The 20,888-nt window shown below is 37.9% G+C and overlaps 1 protein-coding gene across 1 annotated transcript in view; it reads left to right on the top strand.

The window, feature by feature from the left end:
* LOC124607183 (39S ribosomal protein L21, mitochondrial) overlaps positions 1 to 15,431 on the top strand; it is a 42,239-nt gene extending 26,808 nt beyond the window's left edge. The window contains exons 3-5 of the mRNA XM_047139402.1: positions 9,985 to 10,148; positions 14,218 to 14,374; positions 15,264 to 15,431. Coding sequence (XP_046995358.1) covers positions 9,985 to 10,148; positions 14,218 to 14,374; positions 15,264 to 15,331 — 389 coding nt within the window. The 3' untranslated portion in view covers positions 15,332 to 15,431. The remainder of the gene's footprint in view (positions 1 to 9,984; positions 10,149 to 14,217; positions 14,375 to 15,263) is intronic.
* The last annotated feature ends 5,457 nt before the right edge of the window (positions 15,432 to 20,888 follow it).

The raw sequence follows: 20,888 nt of genomic DNA, 5'->3' as shown, positions 1-20,888 counted from the left end.
CCTGTGGGAAAATGGAACTGATACACTGCAGCATTTCATTGAGTGGCACTTTCATAAACAAATAAACAACATTAACGCTACCCAGGATGTCATTTGTCGTAAATTTTAGTTTCTTCGGCTTGTCAGGGAATTGTCTTCAATCCTTTATGTGTGTGCTGGTCTTTCCCATGTGCAGCAGATGCAGAGGCCAAGTGCTTGGCCTTTTGTACTTAGGTCATCCAGGAGCACATATAATTGGTCTTAACAGTAGAACGGCAGAAGGGGTCAAAATGACCCCTGCCATGCATTTTTTCATTCATTGTTATATCCAATTTATTTACTTTGTTAATGAAATTATATGACTTTTTCTAATTTTTTCTCCTCATTTGAAGATGTTTTTGTTGTTGTTGTTGTTGTGGTCTTCAGTCCAAAGACGGGTTTGATGCAGCTCTCCATGCTACTCTATCCTGTACAAGCTTCTTCATCTGTAAGTACCTGCTGCAACCTACATCCTTCTGAATCTGCTTAGTGTATTCATCTCTTGGTCTCCCTCTACGATTTTTACCCTCCATGCTGCCCTCCAGTACTAAGTTGATGATCCCTTGATGCCTCAGAACATGTCCTACCAACCAGTCCCTTCTTCTAGTCAAGTTGTGCCACAAATTCCTCTTCTCCCCAATTCTGTTCAGTACATCCTCATTAGTTACATGATCTACCCATCTAATCTTCAGCATTCATCTGTAGCACCACATTTCAAAAGCTTCTATTCTCTTCTTGTCTAGACTATTTATAAACCATGTTTCATTTCCATACATAGCTACACTCCATACAAATGCTTTCAGAAAAGACTTCCTGGCATTTAAATCTATACTCGATGTCAATAAGTTTCTCTTCTTCAGAAACACTTTCTTGCCATTGCAATCTACATTTTATATCCTCTCTACTTCGACCATCAACAGTTATTTTGCTTCCCAAATAGCAAAACTCATCTACTACTTTAAGTGTCTCATTTACTAATCTAATTCCCTCAGCATCATGTGATTTAATTTGGTGATGTTCCTCTTATATCGTCCTTTCAAGGCACTGTCCATTCTGTTCAACTGCTCTTCCAGATCCTTTGCTGTCTCTGACAGAATTACAATGTCGTCAGCAAACCTAAAGGTTTTTATTTCTTCTCCATGGATTTTAATTCCTACTCCAATTTTTCTATTGTTTCCTTTACTGCTTTCTCAATATACAGATTGAATAACATTGGGGATATGCTACAACCCTATCTCACTCCTTCCCTAACCACTACTTCCCTTTCAAGCCCCTCGACTTTAACTGCCATCTGGTTTCTGTACAATTTGTAAATAGCTTTTCGCTCCCTGTATCTTACCCCTGCCACCGTCAGAATTTGAAAGAGCGTATTCCAGTCAGCATTGTCAAAAGCTTTGTCTAAGTATACAAATGCTAAAAAAGTATCTTTGCGTTTCCTTAATTTATCTTGTAAGACAGTTCTTAGGGTCAGTATTGCCTCAAGTGTTCCAACCTTTCTATGGAATCGAAACTGATCTTCCCCGAGATCGGCTTCTACCAGCTTTTCCATTCTTCTGAAAAGAATTCGTGTTAGTATTTTGCAGCTGTGACATTAAACTGATAGTTCGGTAATTTACACATCTGTCAACACTTGCTTTCCATGGGATTTGAATTATTATATATTATATTCTTCTTGAAGTCTGAGGGTATTTAACCTCTCTCATACATCTTGCTCACCAGATGGTAGAGTTTTGTCATGGCTGGCTCTCCCAAGGCTATCAGTAGTTCTAATGGAATGTTGTCTACACCTGGGGCCTTGTTTCGACTTAGGTGTTTCAGTGCTCTGTCAAATTCTTCACGCAGTGTCATATCTCCCATTTCATCTTTATCTACGTCCTTTTCCATTTCCATAATATTGCCCGCAAGTACATCACCCTTGTATAGACCCTCTATATACTCCTTCCACCTTTCTGCTTTTCCTTCTTTGCGTAGAACTGGTTTTCCATCTGAGCTCTTGATATTCATACAAGTGGTTCTCTTTTCTCCAAAGGTCTCTTTAATTTTCCTTTAGGCAGTATCTATCTTACCCCTAGTGATACAGGCCTCTAAATCCTTACATTTGTCCTCTAGCCATCCCTGTTTAGCAATTTTGCACTTCTTGTTGCTCTCATGTTTGAGATGTTTGTATTTCTTTTTGTCTGCTTCATTTACTGCATTTTTATATTTTCTCCTTTTATCAATTGAATTCAATATCTCCTCTGTTATCAAAGGATTTCTACTAGCCCTCGTCTTTTTATCTACTTGATCCTCTGCCTTCACTATTTCATATCTCAAAGCTACCCATTCCTCTTCTACTGTATTTATTTCCCCCATTCTTGTCAATTGTTTCCTAATGCTCTCTCTGAATCTCTCTACAACCTCTGGTTCTTTCAGTTTATCCAGGTCCCATCTCCTTAAATTCCCACCTTTTTGCAGTTTTGTCAGTTTTAATCTACAGTTCGTAACCAATAGATTCTTGTCAGAGTCCACATCTGCCCCTGGAAATGTCTTACAATTTAAAACTGTTTCCTAAATCTCTGTCTAACCATTATATAATCTATATGAAACCTTCCAATGTCTCCAGGCCTCTTCCACGTATACAACCTTCTTTCATGAGTCCTAAACCAAGTGTTAGCTATGATTAAGTTATTCTCTGTGCAAAATTCTAACAGGCGGCTTCCTCTTTCATTCCTTACCCCCATTCCTTATTCACCTACTACTTTTCCTTCTCTTCCTTTTCCTGTTATCGAATTCCAGTCACCCATGACTATTAAATTTTCATCCCCCTTAACTATCTGAATGATTTCTTTTATCTCATCATACATTTATTCAATCTCTTCTTCATCTGCCCAACTAGTTAGCATATAAACTTGTACTACTGTGGTAGGCGTGGGATTCATGTCTATCTTGGCTACAACGATGCGTTCACTATGGTGTTTGTAGCAACTTACCTGCACTCCTATTTTTTTATTCGTTATTAAACCTACTCCTGAATTACCTCTATTTGATTTTGTGTTTGTAACCCTGTATTCACCTGACCAGAAGTCTTGTTTCTCCTGCCACTGGACATCACTAATTCCCACTATATCTAACTTTAACCTATCCATTTTCCTTTTTAAATTGTCTAACCTACCTACCAAATTAAGGGATCTGACATTCCACACTCCGATCTGTAGAATGCCAGATTTGTTTCTCCTGAAAATGATGTCCTCCTGAGTAGTCCCCGCCCGGAGATCCGAATGGGGGACTATTTTACTTCCGGAATATTTTACCCAAGAGGACGCCATGATCATTTAACCATACAGTAAAGATGCATGCCCTCAGGAAAAATTATGGCTGTAGTTTCCCCTTGCTTTTAGCCATTAGCAGTACCAGCACAGCAAGGCTATTTTGGTTAATGTTACAAGGCCAGATCAGTCAATCATCCAAACTGTTGCCCCTGCAACTACTGAAAAGGTTGCTGCCCATCTTCAGGAACCACACATTTGTCTGGCCTCTCAACAGATACCCCTCTGTTGTGCTTGCACCTATGGTATGGCTATCTGTATCGTTGAGGCATGCAAGTCTTGCCACCAACGGCAAGGTCCATGGTTCATGAGGGGGATGTTTTAGTATTTACAAAATATTTTAGTTTTCTTCGCTGTTTCATTCAGAATACCTTGAATATAAGTAAATTATCCAACAATACAGTGGCAACAGTGCGCAGTAACACAGAGCAGTTGCTCCTCATTGTTGCAACTTGGCGCATGTACATTCCAGTCCGCCACTGCTTATGTTGTGTCACTCAGGCAGTCTTTCTCTGTGAAACACATTTTCGAACATGTATCGTCAGTGTGGACTTTCTGATGAAGTGTTACGTCTTTTAGAGAATTCTGAAGTTGAATCGGAAATTAACTTCACTGATGAAGATGACGATTATGTACCTGACACAAGTGAAGATAAAGACACTGTGAAAAGGGGCAATTAATGGAAGAGGATTCAGATGCTGATGTACGTCAATTATTACCTCTTTCACCACAGCAGGTACGGTTGGAAGCATCTACAAAGATGATTGCAAGGGATGGAACCATGTGGGAGATTGTAAGTTATTTATGTTCTGGAAGGCGGTCAGCTGTGAATGTTCTGAAGGAGAGAGGGGGTCCCACTGCTTATGCTTGCCAACAAGTAGACAGCTCTTGTCGTCAGTGCCTTCTGTCTTATTTTTGATGAAGCAATGCTGCGTCTCAATAATAAATATACACAATCAGATACTCAATGAGTACTAAAAAACAATGACTGGACTGTGTCACTTGAGGAACTGGAGAAACTGATAGCCATCATGTATGTTCGGGGAATATTGTGCACAAAAGGTATGTCTGTGGATGATCTCTGGTCTCATTCTCGGGGTTCTGCTTTTATGAAGGACATTATGCCAAGGGACAGATTCAGGAGCTTCTCAGATTTCACCGTTTTGATGAAAAATCAACCCAGGCTGAATACCTATCAGCCAACAAATTCGCTCTTGTATCTGAAATTTGGGGAAAGTTCAATGAAAACAGTATTTGCGCTTACCACCCTGGAGAAAATATAAGCATTGACGAGCAACTGTTAACAAGCAAAGCAAGATGAAGGTTTACTCAGTTCATGTCCAACAAACCAGACAAATAACGTCTGAAATTCTGGTTGGTTGTTGATGTGATGACAAAGTGTATATGTAATGCTTTCCCATACCTTGACAAAGAGGACATGCATAGAGAGAACCGAGCGAGGTGCCGCAGTGGTTAGCACACTGGACTTGCATTCAGGAGGACGACAGTTCAGTCCTGCATCCGGCCTTCCTGATTTAGGTTTTCCATGATTTCCCTAAATTGTTCCAGGCAAATGCCAGGATGGTTCTTTCGAAAGGGCATGGCCGACTTCCTTCCCTGTCCTTCCCTAATCTGATGAGACTGATGATCTTGCTGTCTGGTCTCCTTCCCCAAACAACCCCTATAGTGAGAAACAACCACGTGGAGAGAACGTTATTCTGCATCTCATAGAGCCATTTTTAAATCAAGGAAGAAATGTGACCACAGACAACTTCTTTACATCTCCTCAACTAGCTAAAAAACTCAAAGAAAAGAAAACTTCATTAGTTGGTACAGTGGAAATGATCTGCCATAAAATCCCCAATGAAGTAAGGAAGCTGAATGCTGAAATACACTCCACCACAATATTGCACAATAGCGGCAACACAGACTGTACCTGAACTGTATACCAAGGAAAGAAGAATATAGATGCCATTCTTTTGAGTACGCTGCACACTGAAATAGCAATAAACAAGGAAAGAAAGAAAAAAGCTGAAACCGTAACATTCTACAATGCAACAGAGTACGGGGTGGATGTCGTTGATCAGATGATCCGTAAATATACTATGAAGGCTGCATGTAGGAGATTAGGAGATGGCCAATGCATGTCTTCTACAATATACTCGACATGGCAGCAATAAATGCTTGGCTCAACTATAACATAGTAACAAACAGGAATGGAAAGGAAGAAGTTCATTCTTCAACTGGCAAATGAACTCAAGGGAAAGAAAGAGCAAGAACATCAGGCAAAGGAAGAGGATATGGGACTTAAATCACCTAGAAAGCGGAGTAAGTGCCAAATCAGCCTCTGCAAAGGCAACAAGACCAGCAAAAACTGTGTAAAGTGCCACAAAGCCATGTGCAGAAAATGTGCATGTAAAACAAAAATCACCTGTGCTAAGTGCGTCTAGCAGCTTCAAATGACTTGTGTGAAAAATAAAACAGAGCTGTTTGTAAAACACATGTGAGAGTAAAATGGGCCAAATAATCTACATGTGTCTAGATGGTTGTATGAGCAGTTAATTTATTAATATCTGTAGTTAAGAAACTTGTCAGCAGTAGCAACAATAAATTTGTATGATATGTTGTTGTTCAAATAAATTAGTAATTGTTATTTATAATTGTAAATAACTGTTATTACTAAAAATAAAGTATGGGTTAACAAACATTAAAAAAAGTACTTGTTTAAGTCAAATATGAAAGTATTTTATGTGCAGTCAAAATGACCTCTTTCCACCATTTTAGGACGCCTGGTGAGAAGATGCCTTGATTAACCAACTTTTTTTTTCTGTGAGATCTGCTGTATCAAGTCTACACATAACTTTCAGTACACCATTGGATCTTATAGGTCCTCTGATCATAATCTTTGGTCTTCATTACATCTCATGTCAGCAGGCAGTACCAATATGCTCTTGTTGGCTTATGGCTCTTGATAGCTTGTAACTATTCTTCTTTCTTTCAGTCTGCAAGATGGTGGTGCTGCTCAGTGCAGTATCCTGTTGGTTTCAATCCATATTTCCTAAAGTATTTCACAAGGAAGAGGTCTGGATGGCCTTTTCGATGTTAGCAGTGACATCCTCCAAGGATAAAGTACTGGAGATGATAGTTAAATCCCCTCCTTTTTGAAGGACAGGCAGTTTGAGGTCAGTGGTCATTCACTCAGGTTGACCACTCTGCATTACATATCGAGAGATGACTTGTCGATATGCTTTCTGCATCTTTCGTACTTTTTCTGTCGTGGCTTGGTGCGATGATTGTATTTGTTCTGCATGCTCCTATGAGTGGTGCTGTTGATCTCATCTCAGTTGTCTTGCTGCGTGCTGTCACTAAGTTTATAGAAAATGTCTAAAAATTGCTCATCAGTTTCTGTTAAGTCTCTCTATCTTGCATGAATTCACTTTCAAAGAAAAGCTCATTCTTCTGCCACGTATTCAATGTGTGTGGTCTTCATGGTGATAATTAGGTGCTTACATTTCAGGAACATGAGTGTGATCATAGTGTTTTGGCTCATTTTCCATGCAGGTGACAGTTTACACTAAAAGAGCACTGCACTATTAGAGCATTTGTTGCTGACACTGCAGTTTATGGAAACCATTCAAATCTCAAACACAGCAGAAGAATAGAGAATATTATTGAAACAACTTTCAAATTGCCGCAGTGAATAGCATTGTACCTAAGATCCAAACAAAGATAATTTATGTAACTTGATTAAACTTTCAACACTATGGTTCTGTACTAACTTTCATTGATCCAATATCTAAAAATAATCATGCAAATGAGTCCAAAATGAAATGAACGCACATTCCATTATGTTTAAGGACATACTTATTGCTATGGTTTCTCTAATTGTATCGTAAAAAATAGGTGGTACGTGTGTTAGACATTTTCATCTTATAAACAGGTTGTTCCTGAAAGCATAAATTGTCTTGGTGTATACAAAAAAAGAGACAGAAATCAGCCTCAAAATTACAGACTCATAACAATATCATAAGTAAAATCTATGGAGCTGAACAAGGCTTCGTGTATGGATCTCTCTTGTTTACTGTATGTAAATAATCTGTCCAATTTATTGCCTTATAAAGCTATGATATATGTTGATAACTCAACTTTCAGCACATCACACAATAATGTGCAAGTTTTTGAACAGACGATCAATTTGATGATGGAAGAGCTTAGCTTAATGATTCCACAAAAACAGATTGACTTAAAAAACAATAAAACTGACCACATCGTCTCTTCCTTTACAAATGTTGAAGTAGACCAAATGAACTCAAGGACTCTGTGACACTGTTAGGCATTTACCTAGGTAGTAAATAATGCTGGGATGCCCACACTGAAAAGTACAGCAGTAAGGTAGGAAGAGCATGATATCACCTAAGAAAAGACAAGAATTGTGAGGGTAAATAGCTTATGCTTGTGGCATATTAAGCCGCTTTATATGCACACTTACACTATGAATTACTTTTTGGGGGAAGTGCTGGGCTGAAAGAAGTTTAGCTATAGCAAAAGAAAGCCATTAGATTGTATTTTGCACTTGTTTAAGTAGTACTGTATTGAGCACAAAATACTTAGTCCCCAGAGTATACATACCCAAAATACGTATGTATGTTAAATAGAATTCCCACATCTATGAAAATTAGATCAGCTGTACACCCATACACCCATATGGCACCAGAAACAGGAAAATCCTGGGACTAGATTCAGTAAAGAAAAAAGAATTCTTTACATGTTGCCAAAGCATTTTGAAAAGGTAGTAGGGCCTCAGTTAAAAGTAACTTTCTGTAACACATATGAGTTATTGCAAATACTTTATTTGATAGTCTACATAATTTGTTTAACTAAGTTATATGAAGAGTAAGAAGATAGTTATTTTTTGTAAACCATTTGTATAATTATGTCAGTATCACAGTTGTTTATACCAAATAGATCTATTTAAATTTGAATTTGTCAACAAGAGAATTATATTTACAGCAGTATAGCAGTAACTTAATTGTGGCTTGGTTAGTAGAAGGAGCTGTACTGACTCCGGTGTAGAGTGATGTAGGTAAACTATACTAACCAAACTTGTAGTCTGGGAGCACAACTTAGCCTGCCCTGATATAAGTCCAAAACTAGCTCAACTTATTCAACAATACTGTAATTTGAGGGTCGGCAGAGCTGCAGGAGATCTTGTTCTCAGAACTACATATTTAAGTTTCTGTTTTTTTTTTTTTTTTTTTTTTTTTTTTTTTTTTTTTTTTTTTTTTTTTTTTTTTTTTTTTTTTTTATATGGCAATCATTCTCTTTTAACTTTTCCATAATGTACACTGACTGATCTGGAAAGAGATGTTTCAGCTGTGTATGCTATTTTCTTGGGGTTGTCTTTGTTAGAAGTAGATCAGCCAAGCTTACTCTCTGTGCAGCCCTGGAGGAGATGAGGCTTGATTGCTGGATTATTTTCTTATTGTATTGTATTTTATTTTATTTTTATTTTTCTAGCTGTGGACCTTTATGGGTGTATTACTTTTTCTAATATCTATTGTTTAGTAAAGAAAATAGTGGATAGCAAGATAACAGCATTACTATCCAATAAAAGCACTGGAGGATAAACTGCCAACTAGTTACCAAGGTAACTAATAATTCAGAAAAATGAATTACCTGAAGTAATTACCATTGTGTGTGAAAGTGCACACTGTCAAATGCCTTGCTATCCTGATAAGAATTATCTTGTGAGTTAGTGTCACACTCGTAGCAACAGGAAAATTCATCAGAGCTGCAGAAATGTTAACAGAATAATCACTTCAGGTGATGGTAAGAGCACTGAGACTTGTGGCAGCTCATTGAACGCTGGTTTCATAATGAGGTTGAGAGTTGTGTCTCACATTGCATAGGAAAACTGATTATTCTGTGTGTTTACATGTATCCTAACAGGGTTTTTCTTGCATTGTTTTCCATAAAATTATGAAAGGTGGAATCAAAAGCAAAATAATGTACTTGTATTAATGTGACTCAGCCCTGAGCCCAGTATGAAAATTTAGGGCCTGGCGCTACTTACTAAATTAATTGTTGGATCAGAGCAGCTAGAATTAATTTTCTATGCGTCATTGTATTCCACTCTTGTATAGTACTCTGTAGTACTATGAATTAGTCCAGAAATGTGTAACTGTATTGTTATGGTCGTTATATGATATCTGTTACCAACTTCAGTGCCTGTGTTTTCACCTACATAACTAAAAGGTGTTTTGGAAAAAAAATATTTTAAAGTTGTATTTAGATATTATTTTCTTGTGCTAAATGCATATAAAACTTCCATATAACAGGCCAGCAGCATAAAAGTAGGTAATCCTTCAGAAATTCCTTAAATTCTGAAACATTCCATTTTATTTGTTGGAAAGTAGTACAGAAAGTAATATCAGTTTATAGCCAGTGAAGCAATTCCTATGACTTTAATCCAGTGGCCGTAGATATTTATCTTTCCTGAATAGAGTTTCAGATGAATAAATATGTTTAAAAGTCACATCAAATAGTTCTTTTGTTTATGATTTATCAAAATCTCATAACTGTCTCCCCCCCCCCCCCCCCCTCCCCCCCTGCTGACATTATCCGAAAACACTTTTATTTAGTTTTGTGTTATGTATGACAGATGTAATCTCGAGAGTAAATGAGCAGATTGAAACATCAAAACATGGCCGTCTGTTTGCTGTTGTTCATTTATGTGGGAAGCAATTTAAAGTAACAGATGAAGATATAATTCTGGTTGAAGGATATTGGCCACCAGCTGTAGGTGACAGAATACGTTTAGAAAAGGTAAGTATCACATTAATCACACATGTATAAAATTTCCTTCTAAATTCAGACCAACATAATTTTGTGATTAAATGTAGAATTTTATGGTGGAGTAATTGAGTTGTATTAAAATGTGTCGTTCTATTCGTTGTGTGAAGTGTTTGTTAATATTACTCCAAGGCTTCTGTTTTGATCTTTGACAATGTCACTTTAAAATTTGCAATAATATAAATGGTGTACGTCCCTCGAGGGTCACAATTTTTTTGTTAGTACGTACATGGTGAGTGTGTGGTCCAGCACCTACTTTCTTTCTTGTCCTGCAATCTCCCATCTCCAACTATCCTTCATTTTCTTACTCTCTGCCCAGTGGTGGCAATCTTTGATGTTGACCCAGCTATGTATCTGGGTTCTACTTTCTTTTGGTTATATCTTTAAGCATTTACCTTACATCACCTTTAGGCTGAAGTAATTTTTGGTGATGTTTTCTGTTTGACTTACTTTTTCTAAATTTTTTCTACAGTGTAGTCCAATTACAGAACACCTCAAAGAGCACCTACTACCTCCAGTATTGAAGATTCTCTGTGCACAATGACTGTGTAGATACATATGCACTTAAAAGCCAATGCAGTAGCCAATCCAGTGTGGTGGGGTTATTATGTGTCCTCTCAATAGAGCCTCTAATAAGGCAGGGATCACACTTCTGATGCCTCATCCGCTAGCTCCCTACACATGACAAGGAGCCGATACCTGTCTCGTTGCAGCATCAGGACTCTGGGCAACAGCTGCTTTGCCAAATGATCTTTTCTGTGGCTGGGTGGCGTTGATGGAGAGAGCATTTGATCAGAGTAGGTTGCACATGAAATGTATCAAACGAAACTCAATGGCCATGCTGATCAAACCATCTCAACAAATAGATGTGTGGATAGCCCATCTGCTTTCTCTAGCCTGTGGGAAGAGGAACAAGCCAGAAAACTGAGAGCAAAACAGCTTCACAAAGCTGTTATTTTTTGTAGAACAAATACAGCATAAATTTGTAGCTGTAGATGCATTGGAAAAAAATATGAAATGGGTCATTGTTGATTAAAGCCCCCTCTGTTGTACAGTCTCTAGTGCTGCTTACATGTGAAAGACTGGACGATACAGCATTGACTATTATTCCACATAAAACTTTGATTATGTTACAGAGAGTTATATTTCAGAAACCTTATACTCCAGATAGATGAGGAGCTACGTGGTGTGCATTTTATCTGAGAGGTACTAAAAGGGGCAAAAAGATAACCAAATACGTACAGGTGTTTTCATCTTAGCTTTTGAAGAAAATGGCCTCCCGGAAAAAGTTAATGTTATGATGTACATGTGCGATGTGAAACCTTACGTCCTGTCTCACATGGGGTGTTTTTGATGATTATGTTTTGGATACTTCATCCTGCTACATGGCAGACCCAAAATGTGGAGATCACGTATGTCGTACTTGGAAACAACTGCCTTTCTGTGTAAACTGTAAGGAACAAATTTTCCCATGTCCACTCATTTGCCTAGCAATTAAAAAAGAAAATACAAGAATTTTAAAATCTTGAATATGGCAGCAGTCAGCAACTGTAGAATTATGGATACAGTGGGAATCCTACAGCCAACCAATTGCCAGTCAAAAGTTTATTCAAATTTTTACCTACATTTTAACAGATATAAACAGGTTTGCCACAAAAGAAGTAATAACAGGTGTTACATAGTGTGTGAAAAGAGAAACAAAGTCATAAGGCTAAGTTAACAGTAAAATGATCCATATAAATGCTATAGCATATCCATAATGCCGAGTCATCAATAAAATGATCCATATAAATGCTATGGCATAGCCACAATGCTTTGTCAACAGCAAAAATGATACATGTGAAATCTATGGCAGGCATGCGTCATACACACAAACAGAGAACACAAGAGAAGAGCTGGCCTGTGGGAGTGAGCTCTCCTACCCTGTGTTGTGAACTTTGAACAGGGTAAGTGTGGGTGTGCCATGCTGGAAGGTCAACATGTGGAAGTTGGATCACCTCTTGGATGAAGCAGCTGTCCCATGTGAAGTGCGAGATCCAGGCCACCTGACACAATGTTGCCTGCTCAGTGAACCTTGTGCTCTGGGTGGCCCTTTGAATGTAAAAAAAAAAAAAAAAAAGGGGGGGGGGGGGCACTATCAACTACTGCTTTCTCAAAACTAACTGTTTAAATGGCTGTGGAAAATAAAATAAATTGTGTGTACAAGATGAAGTATCTTCATGATTTTTGTATACTACTGTGACAGTTTTGTGATTCTCTCTTACATAGTAATGGATATTTATTACGCTTCCATTACTACAGTGCAGCATGAAACAAAAATTAGTAAGTCCAAATAATATAAAATAATTGTCCTGAACCACAAGAAAATTAAAATAATTTGCACAATTAATTACCTGTGCATACAGGCTAATTTGAATACAGCCAAGTTGCTGGATAGTAACACAGGTGTGACAATATTAATAGACATTGGTGGAAACCACCTCAATGGTTAGTTCGTTTGGCTGAATAAGTATACCACTTCACTCTGGTACTCTCACATACAGGCTAAGTCAACTTGCACAACAGTAAGAACAGTCTGATTTGTTATCCAGCAGAGGCCATAAGTATAGCATCGTTATCTAGGGAAATGTCAGTTAAGATTGGAACACTGTGTTGGCTGACACAAAGAATGGAGGTGAGCTTATGGCCTTTGGTTGTAAATTGCCCAGTTCGCTGATGTCATGTGATCGGTCGGCCGGAGAAACTGCTTTTTTCCGTGCTGACAGCAACCTCGCTGGACATAGACATGACAGGTTTCAATGTTTCCATGTCTTCCATCAATACGTCTGGCAGCATTACTTGCCAATAGTCTAACCAAATATGTGACTAATGTCATATCTGCACCAACTAGGCAGGCACTTTAAATTGGAAGTCCAAGGCCTGACAAATTGAAAGATTAACAAAAAACTATAATGACCAGATGTGTTATGGCACTCAGACTTGAAATGCTGCCATAGATGATACAGTTTGAGCAGAAAACAAAAGCTATATTAGTACATTTCTGCAAAGCCAGAAAACAAACTCCAGAAATAAGGAGTTAATAGTAAAGTTCTGAGGATGAACAAATATGAATCATAGATTCTGTCCATATGCATTACCTGTCTTAGTGTTATTAGTAACCCATATATCTGCATCCAGTGTAGTGTGAATACATTTTGTGCAAAATAAATGCTCCCCAAGCACGTCTGCCCTCTATGTCGCCAATGATTCATAAGGCGTGCTGTGCAGGGCGTGTACAATTTTGTGAAACTCACTGTAGTTGCATCTTGTGATGTAATGGAGTTGATAGAGTGGGGAATCACCTGCTCAATCTTCCGTTTACAGACCTGGGAAGGAGGGAAAGTGCATGTGCACAATCCAGCAACCTACCTTCCCTTGCACCTCTACTACACACATCTCCCCTGTCCACCCTGTTACACTCTGGAACACAGTTTATTCCCAAATATGGATCTACTGCACTTACATGAGACACACACATTTAATATTTGTTTTTAACCCACTCCAGTTAATGAAAAACATTGATTTCCTACCATTAGAACAGTATTTTTAAGAATCTGCAGTTTTTCCATCTCCTGAATGTAGAAATGATTAGTCCTAGAGCAAAAAAAGTGGGGCCCTGTTTTTTTGTGGAAAATTTAATTTAGTTTAATTTTGTACTGGAAAACATTTTTGTTTGAAGCTGAGGTTTTAGAATTATTTGAGAAAAACATAAAAAAGTGACCTTTCAGCTCACCACCATTCCAGTGCTCACACCCCACCAATCAGGATTTTTAGTGTGTTGTTCAGGACACTCTCTCCTAGCACCGTGCAAAAATTTGTGACTACGTGATTTTTTCCCCTAATTGACCTTTTTTGGTCTTCATTGTCTATGCTGTTGGGAAAAGTTAGATTTCAGTATGTTTTGTGGCATTTACTTTCTCAGATTTTGTAACTGTTCAAATAATCAATTTTTTAGAAGTTCAACTAACTGCTAGTTTTCTAAATTTTCTTTTTTCCTTTCAAGGTTATGCTGGTGGGAGGTGCTGATTTTACACTCATTGGTCGGCCACTTCTATCACCTAATCTGGTTAATGTTGAGGCAACTGTTATTGAAAAAACATTGTCACATACAAAGACACATTTCAGAAAAATAAGAAGAAAACAATACATGAGAATAAATTGTGAGTACTGATCACCATATTGTGTTTTAGAAGTGAAGTTCATTCTTTCTTGTATCAAGAGAAAAATCCTCAGCTAGAAAGATTAAAATTTTGTCAATCATTGTAAAAAGTTTTTCTGTCGCACCATATTTAAGAAGAGGAAGACACACTGTTAATGTTTTATTGCTAGACAGTAGGGTCATTTTTTTCCCTTCAATTTACTAACCTTGGTAAAACCTGCAGTGCACTCAATACATCCTGTCAGAATACTCTTATATTGTAACTTCATCCATAGGAGCAACGTTAATAAATATGTAAAATAAATGTGATTCAGTGATTCGGAAGAGAACAGTGGGGAAAAATAATGGCTCTTACTATTGGTTGCTAAGTAGTTTCTAATTTATAAAGCGCTTTAAGTTTAGAAATTAGGTAATTACTAATATAATATGCAACCAGTGAAAGTGATGGTATACAATTTGTTTGACTGTGAAACATGCTTTGCAGATCATTTGTGTGGCTAATACATATGGTATAACGGCTTTTCAAGGTAAACCTTTCTCCTTGGAACACATATGGTTTTAACGTATATACTGATGAGACCTCTTTTGACCTAATTTTCTCTTTGTCCCCTATTTTTCTTACTCTTCTCCTTTTTGTTATTTCTACCTCTTACTAGCATTCACATTCCCCGGTTCATGCCAGTCTTCTTGTGGGGAGTTGAATGTTATATTAATAAAATCAATTACTGATGTATGAAGAATTTTCTGTGCTAGTTGTTATTTAGATAAGTTTTGCAGTGTTATGTTAGAAAAATGTTGAATTCCAGAGTGCAAGAACAACTCCTTCATCAAGCTCAGTGTTAATTTTTGCCTTTTTCATACAGTATTCTGATACGGATTTTCTTTTTCAGTCTATCGCAGCCCTTTCACAATGTTGCGCATCAACTGCATCACACTTGAGGAAAAGTTGCATCATTGACAACTGGAAATAAATGTGTAGTAATAGAAATTTGTAAACTACAGTGATTTCTGTCAGGTTTTTGTGCATTTTATTAATAAAACATATTTGTTTCATAGTATTTTAATGTATGCATGCCATTTTGCTATGTGTCTTCTATTCATTATACAGCTAGACAGTGCAAAAAAGACATTTGGACTCATATTAAAAGGAGCTGAGTTCAAGAATGGAACAAGTTATCACTGCTTATATGTAACACAGTTTCAAAATAATTTCTTTACCCATTCCCTGTAAGATGGTACAGTCATTGGCGGAATGTGAAAAGCAGGAAAGAAAATGGTATGCAACTATATATTGCAACAGTATTTATCAGCTGTATTACAGCAAAAGGAACACAGATTGCAAGACATTATAATTAAATGCATGTATTTTAAATGAATGGTAATATTCAATGTAGCACAAGTGAATTATTACCCTGAATAATACTGCAGTTTAGAATTTAAAAAGGTAGAGTCATGTCATGTCTGACATCCTGTATATAATAAATACATTTTTCCGGCTACAGGTGACTTTTTTTGCAGCTTTTGTCAAACAATCTAAGTTATTAATATGAATATAATAGAGGGAAACATTCCACGTGGGAAAAATATATATAAAAAACAAAGATGCTGCGACTTACCAAATGAGAAAGCGCTGGTAGATAGACACAATGAAAAACACACAAACACACACACAAATTTCAAGCTTTCACAACCCAAGGTTGCTTCATCAGGAAAAAGGGGAGAAGAGGGAAAGACGAAAGGATGTGGGTTTTAAGGGAGAGGGTAAGGAGTCATTCCAATCCTGGGAGCGGAAAGACTTACCTTAGGGGGAAAAAAGGACAGGTATACACTCGCATACACACACATGTCCATCCGCACATATACAGACACAAGCAGAGTGTCTGCATATGTGCGGATGGATATATATATATATATATATATATATATATATATATATATATATATATATGTGTGTGTGTGTGTGTGTGTGTGTGTGTGTGTGTGTGTGTGTGTGTGTGTGTGTCCGCTCCCGGGATTGGAATGACTCCTTACCCTCTCCCTTAAAACTCACAACCTTTCGTCTTTCCCTCTTCTTCCCTCTTTCCTGATGATGAAGCAGCCTTGGGTTGCGAAAGCTTGAAATTTGTGTGTGTGTTTGTTATTGCGTCTATCTACCAGCACTTTATCGTTTGGTAAGTCGCAGCATCTTTGTTTTTTATATAAATCTAAATTATTACTATGACAAACAAAGTTACAATTAGAAGGGACATAGTTGACATTCAAAAATATGGTCAATTAACAATGCAAAATAATTGGTTATAGGAAAAGTACTAAGTTTGAAAAAAGTAGACCATGAGGCACTGAAGGATGGTGGATGCTGATGTTAGCTGTGAAGAAGTGCGAAGCTATTCCCAGAAAGTCAGCACCTGGTGATACAAGTATGAAAATATAGTATGTGAAATTCTTAATGCATCACTCTAGATTGTTCACAATTTACTTAGTTGGAGTTATATGTAGGTGGGAATACCTCCAAGTTTTTAGTACTAATTTAATATACAATTTAAGTATATATGTGTCTTTCTTAACAGTGGTGTCTTTTGTGAAGTGAGGTTTCCATTTGATAAGCATAGCCCAGACATTAACAGCACTGTTGACTGTCAAGTTTTCTACAGAAAATTATCTGCTGATAATTAAATGCTGCCATTCTTACTACTCTAGAGTCTCAACTATGATAGTCAAATACATTTTTTGATTGTACTGAGGTAAGTGACATAATGCAAATTCTTGTTGAAAAATTTAACCCATGTAAGTAATGGGGGAAATCTTTTAAAAAGTCTCATGGATTGTTCATTACCAGAGCAGCTTACAGTAGTTCAAAAAATATTATCGTTCCTGAAGCAGTAAAGTCTCTATTCCAGTTCAAGGTGTATTAATTACTACTTAAACAAGGAGATGATTGCGCAGATGTACAAACCACAACCTCAATACTTTCTCTCCCATCTGCTTCACCTGGTACTCCTCAACTGAATATACCACCATCCTGGGTGTTGACCCCCACCTCTCTGACGGTTCCATTTCTGTTATTAAGAGCCTACTAACCAGCAACTGTACCTACATTTCAACAGCTGTCACCTCTTTCTCAAAAGATCGTTCTCATACAGCCAGGCCATCTGTGGGTGGCATACCTGCAGTGATGAGAATTTCCTTGCCCAGAATGCTGAAGGTTCCACAATGTTCTTCACAGACTATCCCCAAAACCTTGTCCTCAAACAGATTTCCTGTCCAGTATCACCTTTTTCCCGAGGTCATGCGGCTTTATTGTATGGTTAAATGATGATGGCGTCTTCTTGGGTAAAATATTCTGGAGGTAAAATAGTCCCCCATTCGGATCTCTGGGTGGGGACTACTCAGAAGGACGTCATTATCAGGAGAAAGAAAACTGGCGTTCTACGGATCGGAGCGTGGAATGTCAATTCCTTAATTGGGCAGGTAGGTTAGAAAATTTAAAAAGGGAAATGGATAGGTTACAGTTAGATATAGTGGGAATTAGTGAAGTTCGGTGGCAAGAGGAACAAGACTTTTGGTCAGCTGAATACAGGGTTATAAATACAAAATCAAATAGGGGTAATGCAGGAGTAGGTTTAATAATGAATAAAAAAATAGGAGTGCGGGTAAGCTACCACAAACAGCATAGTGAACATATTATTGTGGCCAAGATAGACACGAAGCCCATGTCTACTACGGTAGTTCAAGTTTATGTGCCAACTGGCTCTGCAGATGAGGAAGAAATTGATGAAATGTATGATGAGACAAAAGAAATTATTCAGGTAGTGAAGGGAGATGAAAATTTAATAGTCATGGGTGACTGGAATTCGAGGGTAGGAAAAGGGAGAGAAGGAAACATAGTGGGTGAATATGGATTGGGGGAGAGAAATGAAAGAGGAAACAGTCTGGTAGAATTTTTCACAGAGCATAAATTAATCATAGCTAACACTTGGTTCAAGAATCATAAAAGAAGGTTGTATACATGGAAGAATCCTGGAGATACTAGAAGGTATCAGATAGATTATATAATGGTACTACAGAGATTTAGGAACCAGGTTTTAAATTGTAACACATTTCCAGGGGCAGACATGGACTCTGACCACAATCTATTGGTTATGAGCTGTAGATTAAAACTGAAGAAACTGCAAAAAGGTGGGAATTTAAGGAGATGGGACCTGGATAAACTGAAAGAACCAGAGGTTGTACAGAGTTTCAGGGAGAGCATAAGGGGACAATTGACAGGAATGAGGGAAAGAAATACAGTAGAAGAAGAATGGGTAGCTTTGAGGGATGAAGTAGTGAAGGCATCAGATGATCAAGTAGATAAAAGACAAGGGCTAGTAGAAATCCTTGGGTAACAGAAAAAATGTTGAATTTAATTGATGAAAGGAGAAAATATAAAAATGCAGTAAATGAAGCAGGCAAAAAGGAATACAAACGTGTAAAAAATTAGATCGATAGGAAGTGCACAATGGCTAAGCAGGGATGGATAGAGGACAAATGTAAGGATTTAGAGGCTTATCTCACTAGGGGTAAGATAGATTCTGCTTACAGGAAAATTAAAGAGACCTTTGGAGAAAAGAGAACCACTTGTATGAATATCAAGAGCTCAGATGGAAACCCAGTTCTAAGCAAAGAAAGGAAAGCAGAAAGGTGGAAGGAGTATATAGACGGTCTATACAAGGGCGATGTACTTGAGGACAATATTATGGAAATGGAAGAGGATGTAGAAGAAGATGAAATAGGAGATACGATACTGCGTGAAGAGTTTGACAGAGTACTGAAAGACCTGAGTCGAAACAAGGCCCCTGGAGTAGACAACATTCCATTAGAACTACTGACAGCCTTGGGAGAGCCAGTCCTGACAAAACTCTACCACCTGGTGAGCAAGATGTATGACACAGGCGAAATACCCTCAGACTTCAAGAAGAATATAATAATTCCAATCCCAAAGAAAGCAGGTGTTGACAGATGTGAAAATTACCGAACTATCAGTTTAATAAGTCACAGCTGCAAAATACTAACGCGAATTCTTTACAGATGAATGGAAAAAGTGGTAGAAGCCGACCTTGGGTAAGATCGGTTTGGATTCCGCAGAAATGTTGGAACACGTGAGGCAATACTGACCCTACGACTTACCTTAGAAAATCGATTAAGGAAAGGCAAACCTACATTTCTAGCATTAAACTTAGAGAAAGCTTTCGACAATGTTGAGTGGAATACTCTGTTTCAAATTCTAAATATGGCAGGGGTAAAATACAGGGAGCGAAAGGCTATTTACAATTTGTACAGAAACCAGATGTCAGTTATAAGAGTTGAGGGGCATGAAATGGAAGCAGCGGTTGGGAAGGGAGTGAGACAGGGTTGTAGCCTATCCCCGATGTTATTCAATCTGTATATTGAGCAAGCAGTGAAGGAAACAAAAGAAAAATTCAGAGTAGGTATTAAAATCCATGGAGAAGAACAAAAACGTTGAGGGTCACCGATGACATTGTAATTCTGTCAGAGACAGCAAAGGACTTGGAAGAGCAGTTGAACAGAATGGACAGTGTCTTGAAAGGGGGATATAAGATGAACATCAACAAAAGCAAAACGAGAATAATGGAATGTAGTCGAATTAAGTTGGGTGATGCTGAGGGAATTATTTAGGAAATGAGACACTTAAAGTGGTGAAGGAGTTTTGCTATTTGGGGAGGAAAATAACTGATGATGGTCGAAGTAGAGAGGATATAAAGTGTATCCTGGCAATGGCAAGGAAAGCGTCTCTGAAGAAGAGAAATTTGTTAACATCGAGTATAGATTTAAGTCTCAGGAAGTCGTTTCTGAAAGTATTTGTATGGAGTGTAGCCATGTATGAAAGTGAAACACGGATGATCAATAGTTTGGACAAGAAGAGAATAGAAGCTTTCGAAATGTGGTGCTACAGAAGAATGCTGAAGATTAGATGGGTAGATCACATAACTAATGAGGAGGTATTGAATAGAATTGGGGAGAATGGAGTTTGTGGCACAACTTGAGAAGAAGGGACCGGTTGGTAGGACATGTTCTGAGGCATCAAGGGATCACAAATTTAGCATTGGTGGGCAGCATGGAGGGTAAAAACTGTAGAGGGAGACCAAGAGATGAATACACTAAGCAGATTCAGAAGGATGTAGGTTGCAGTAGGTACTGGGAGATGAAGAAGCTTGCACAGGATAGAGTAGCATGGAGAGCTGCATCAAACCAGTCTCAGGACTGAAGACAACAACAACATCGCCTTAGACTGGAACAACTTAATCATACCTTTTGCCAGGACTTTGGTTATGCATTGTTACCTCCCAATTCAGATGATACAGTTGCTGAAAGGTTCAGAGAAAACTGGAGTTTGATTTCAAACACGTACCCGACTCATACGATTATAGTTGGTGGTGACTTTAATTTATCCTCGATGTGGTGGCAAAAATACATGTTTAATTCCAGAGTATGCATAAAACACCATCCGAAATTGTGCT

This window comes from Schistocerca americana, chromosome 3, assembly GCF_021461395.2.
Source record: "Schistocerca americana isolate TAMUIC-IGC-003095 chromosome 3, iqSchAmer2.1, whole genome shotgun sequence".
Lineage (NCBI taxonomy): Eukaryota > Metazoa > Arthropoda > Insecta > Orthoptera > Acrididae > Schistocerca > Schistocerca americana.
Note: the sequence above shows the minus strand (reverse complement) of the source record. Positions and strands in the feature narration are given on the sequence as shown.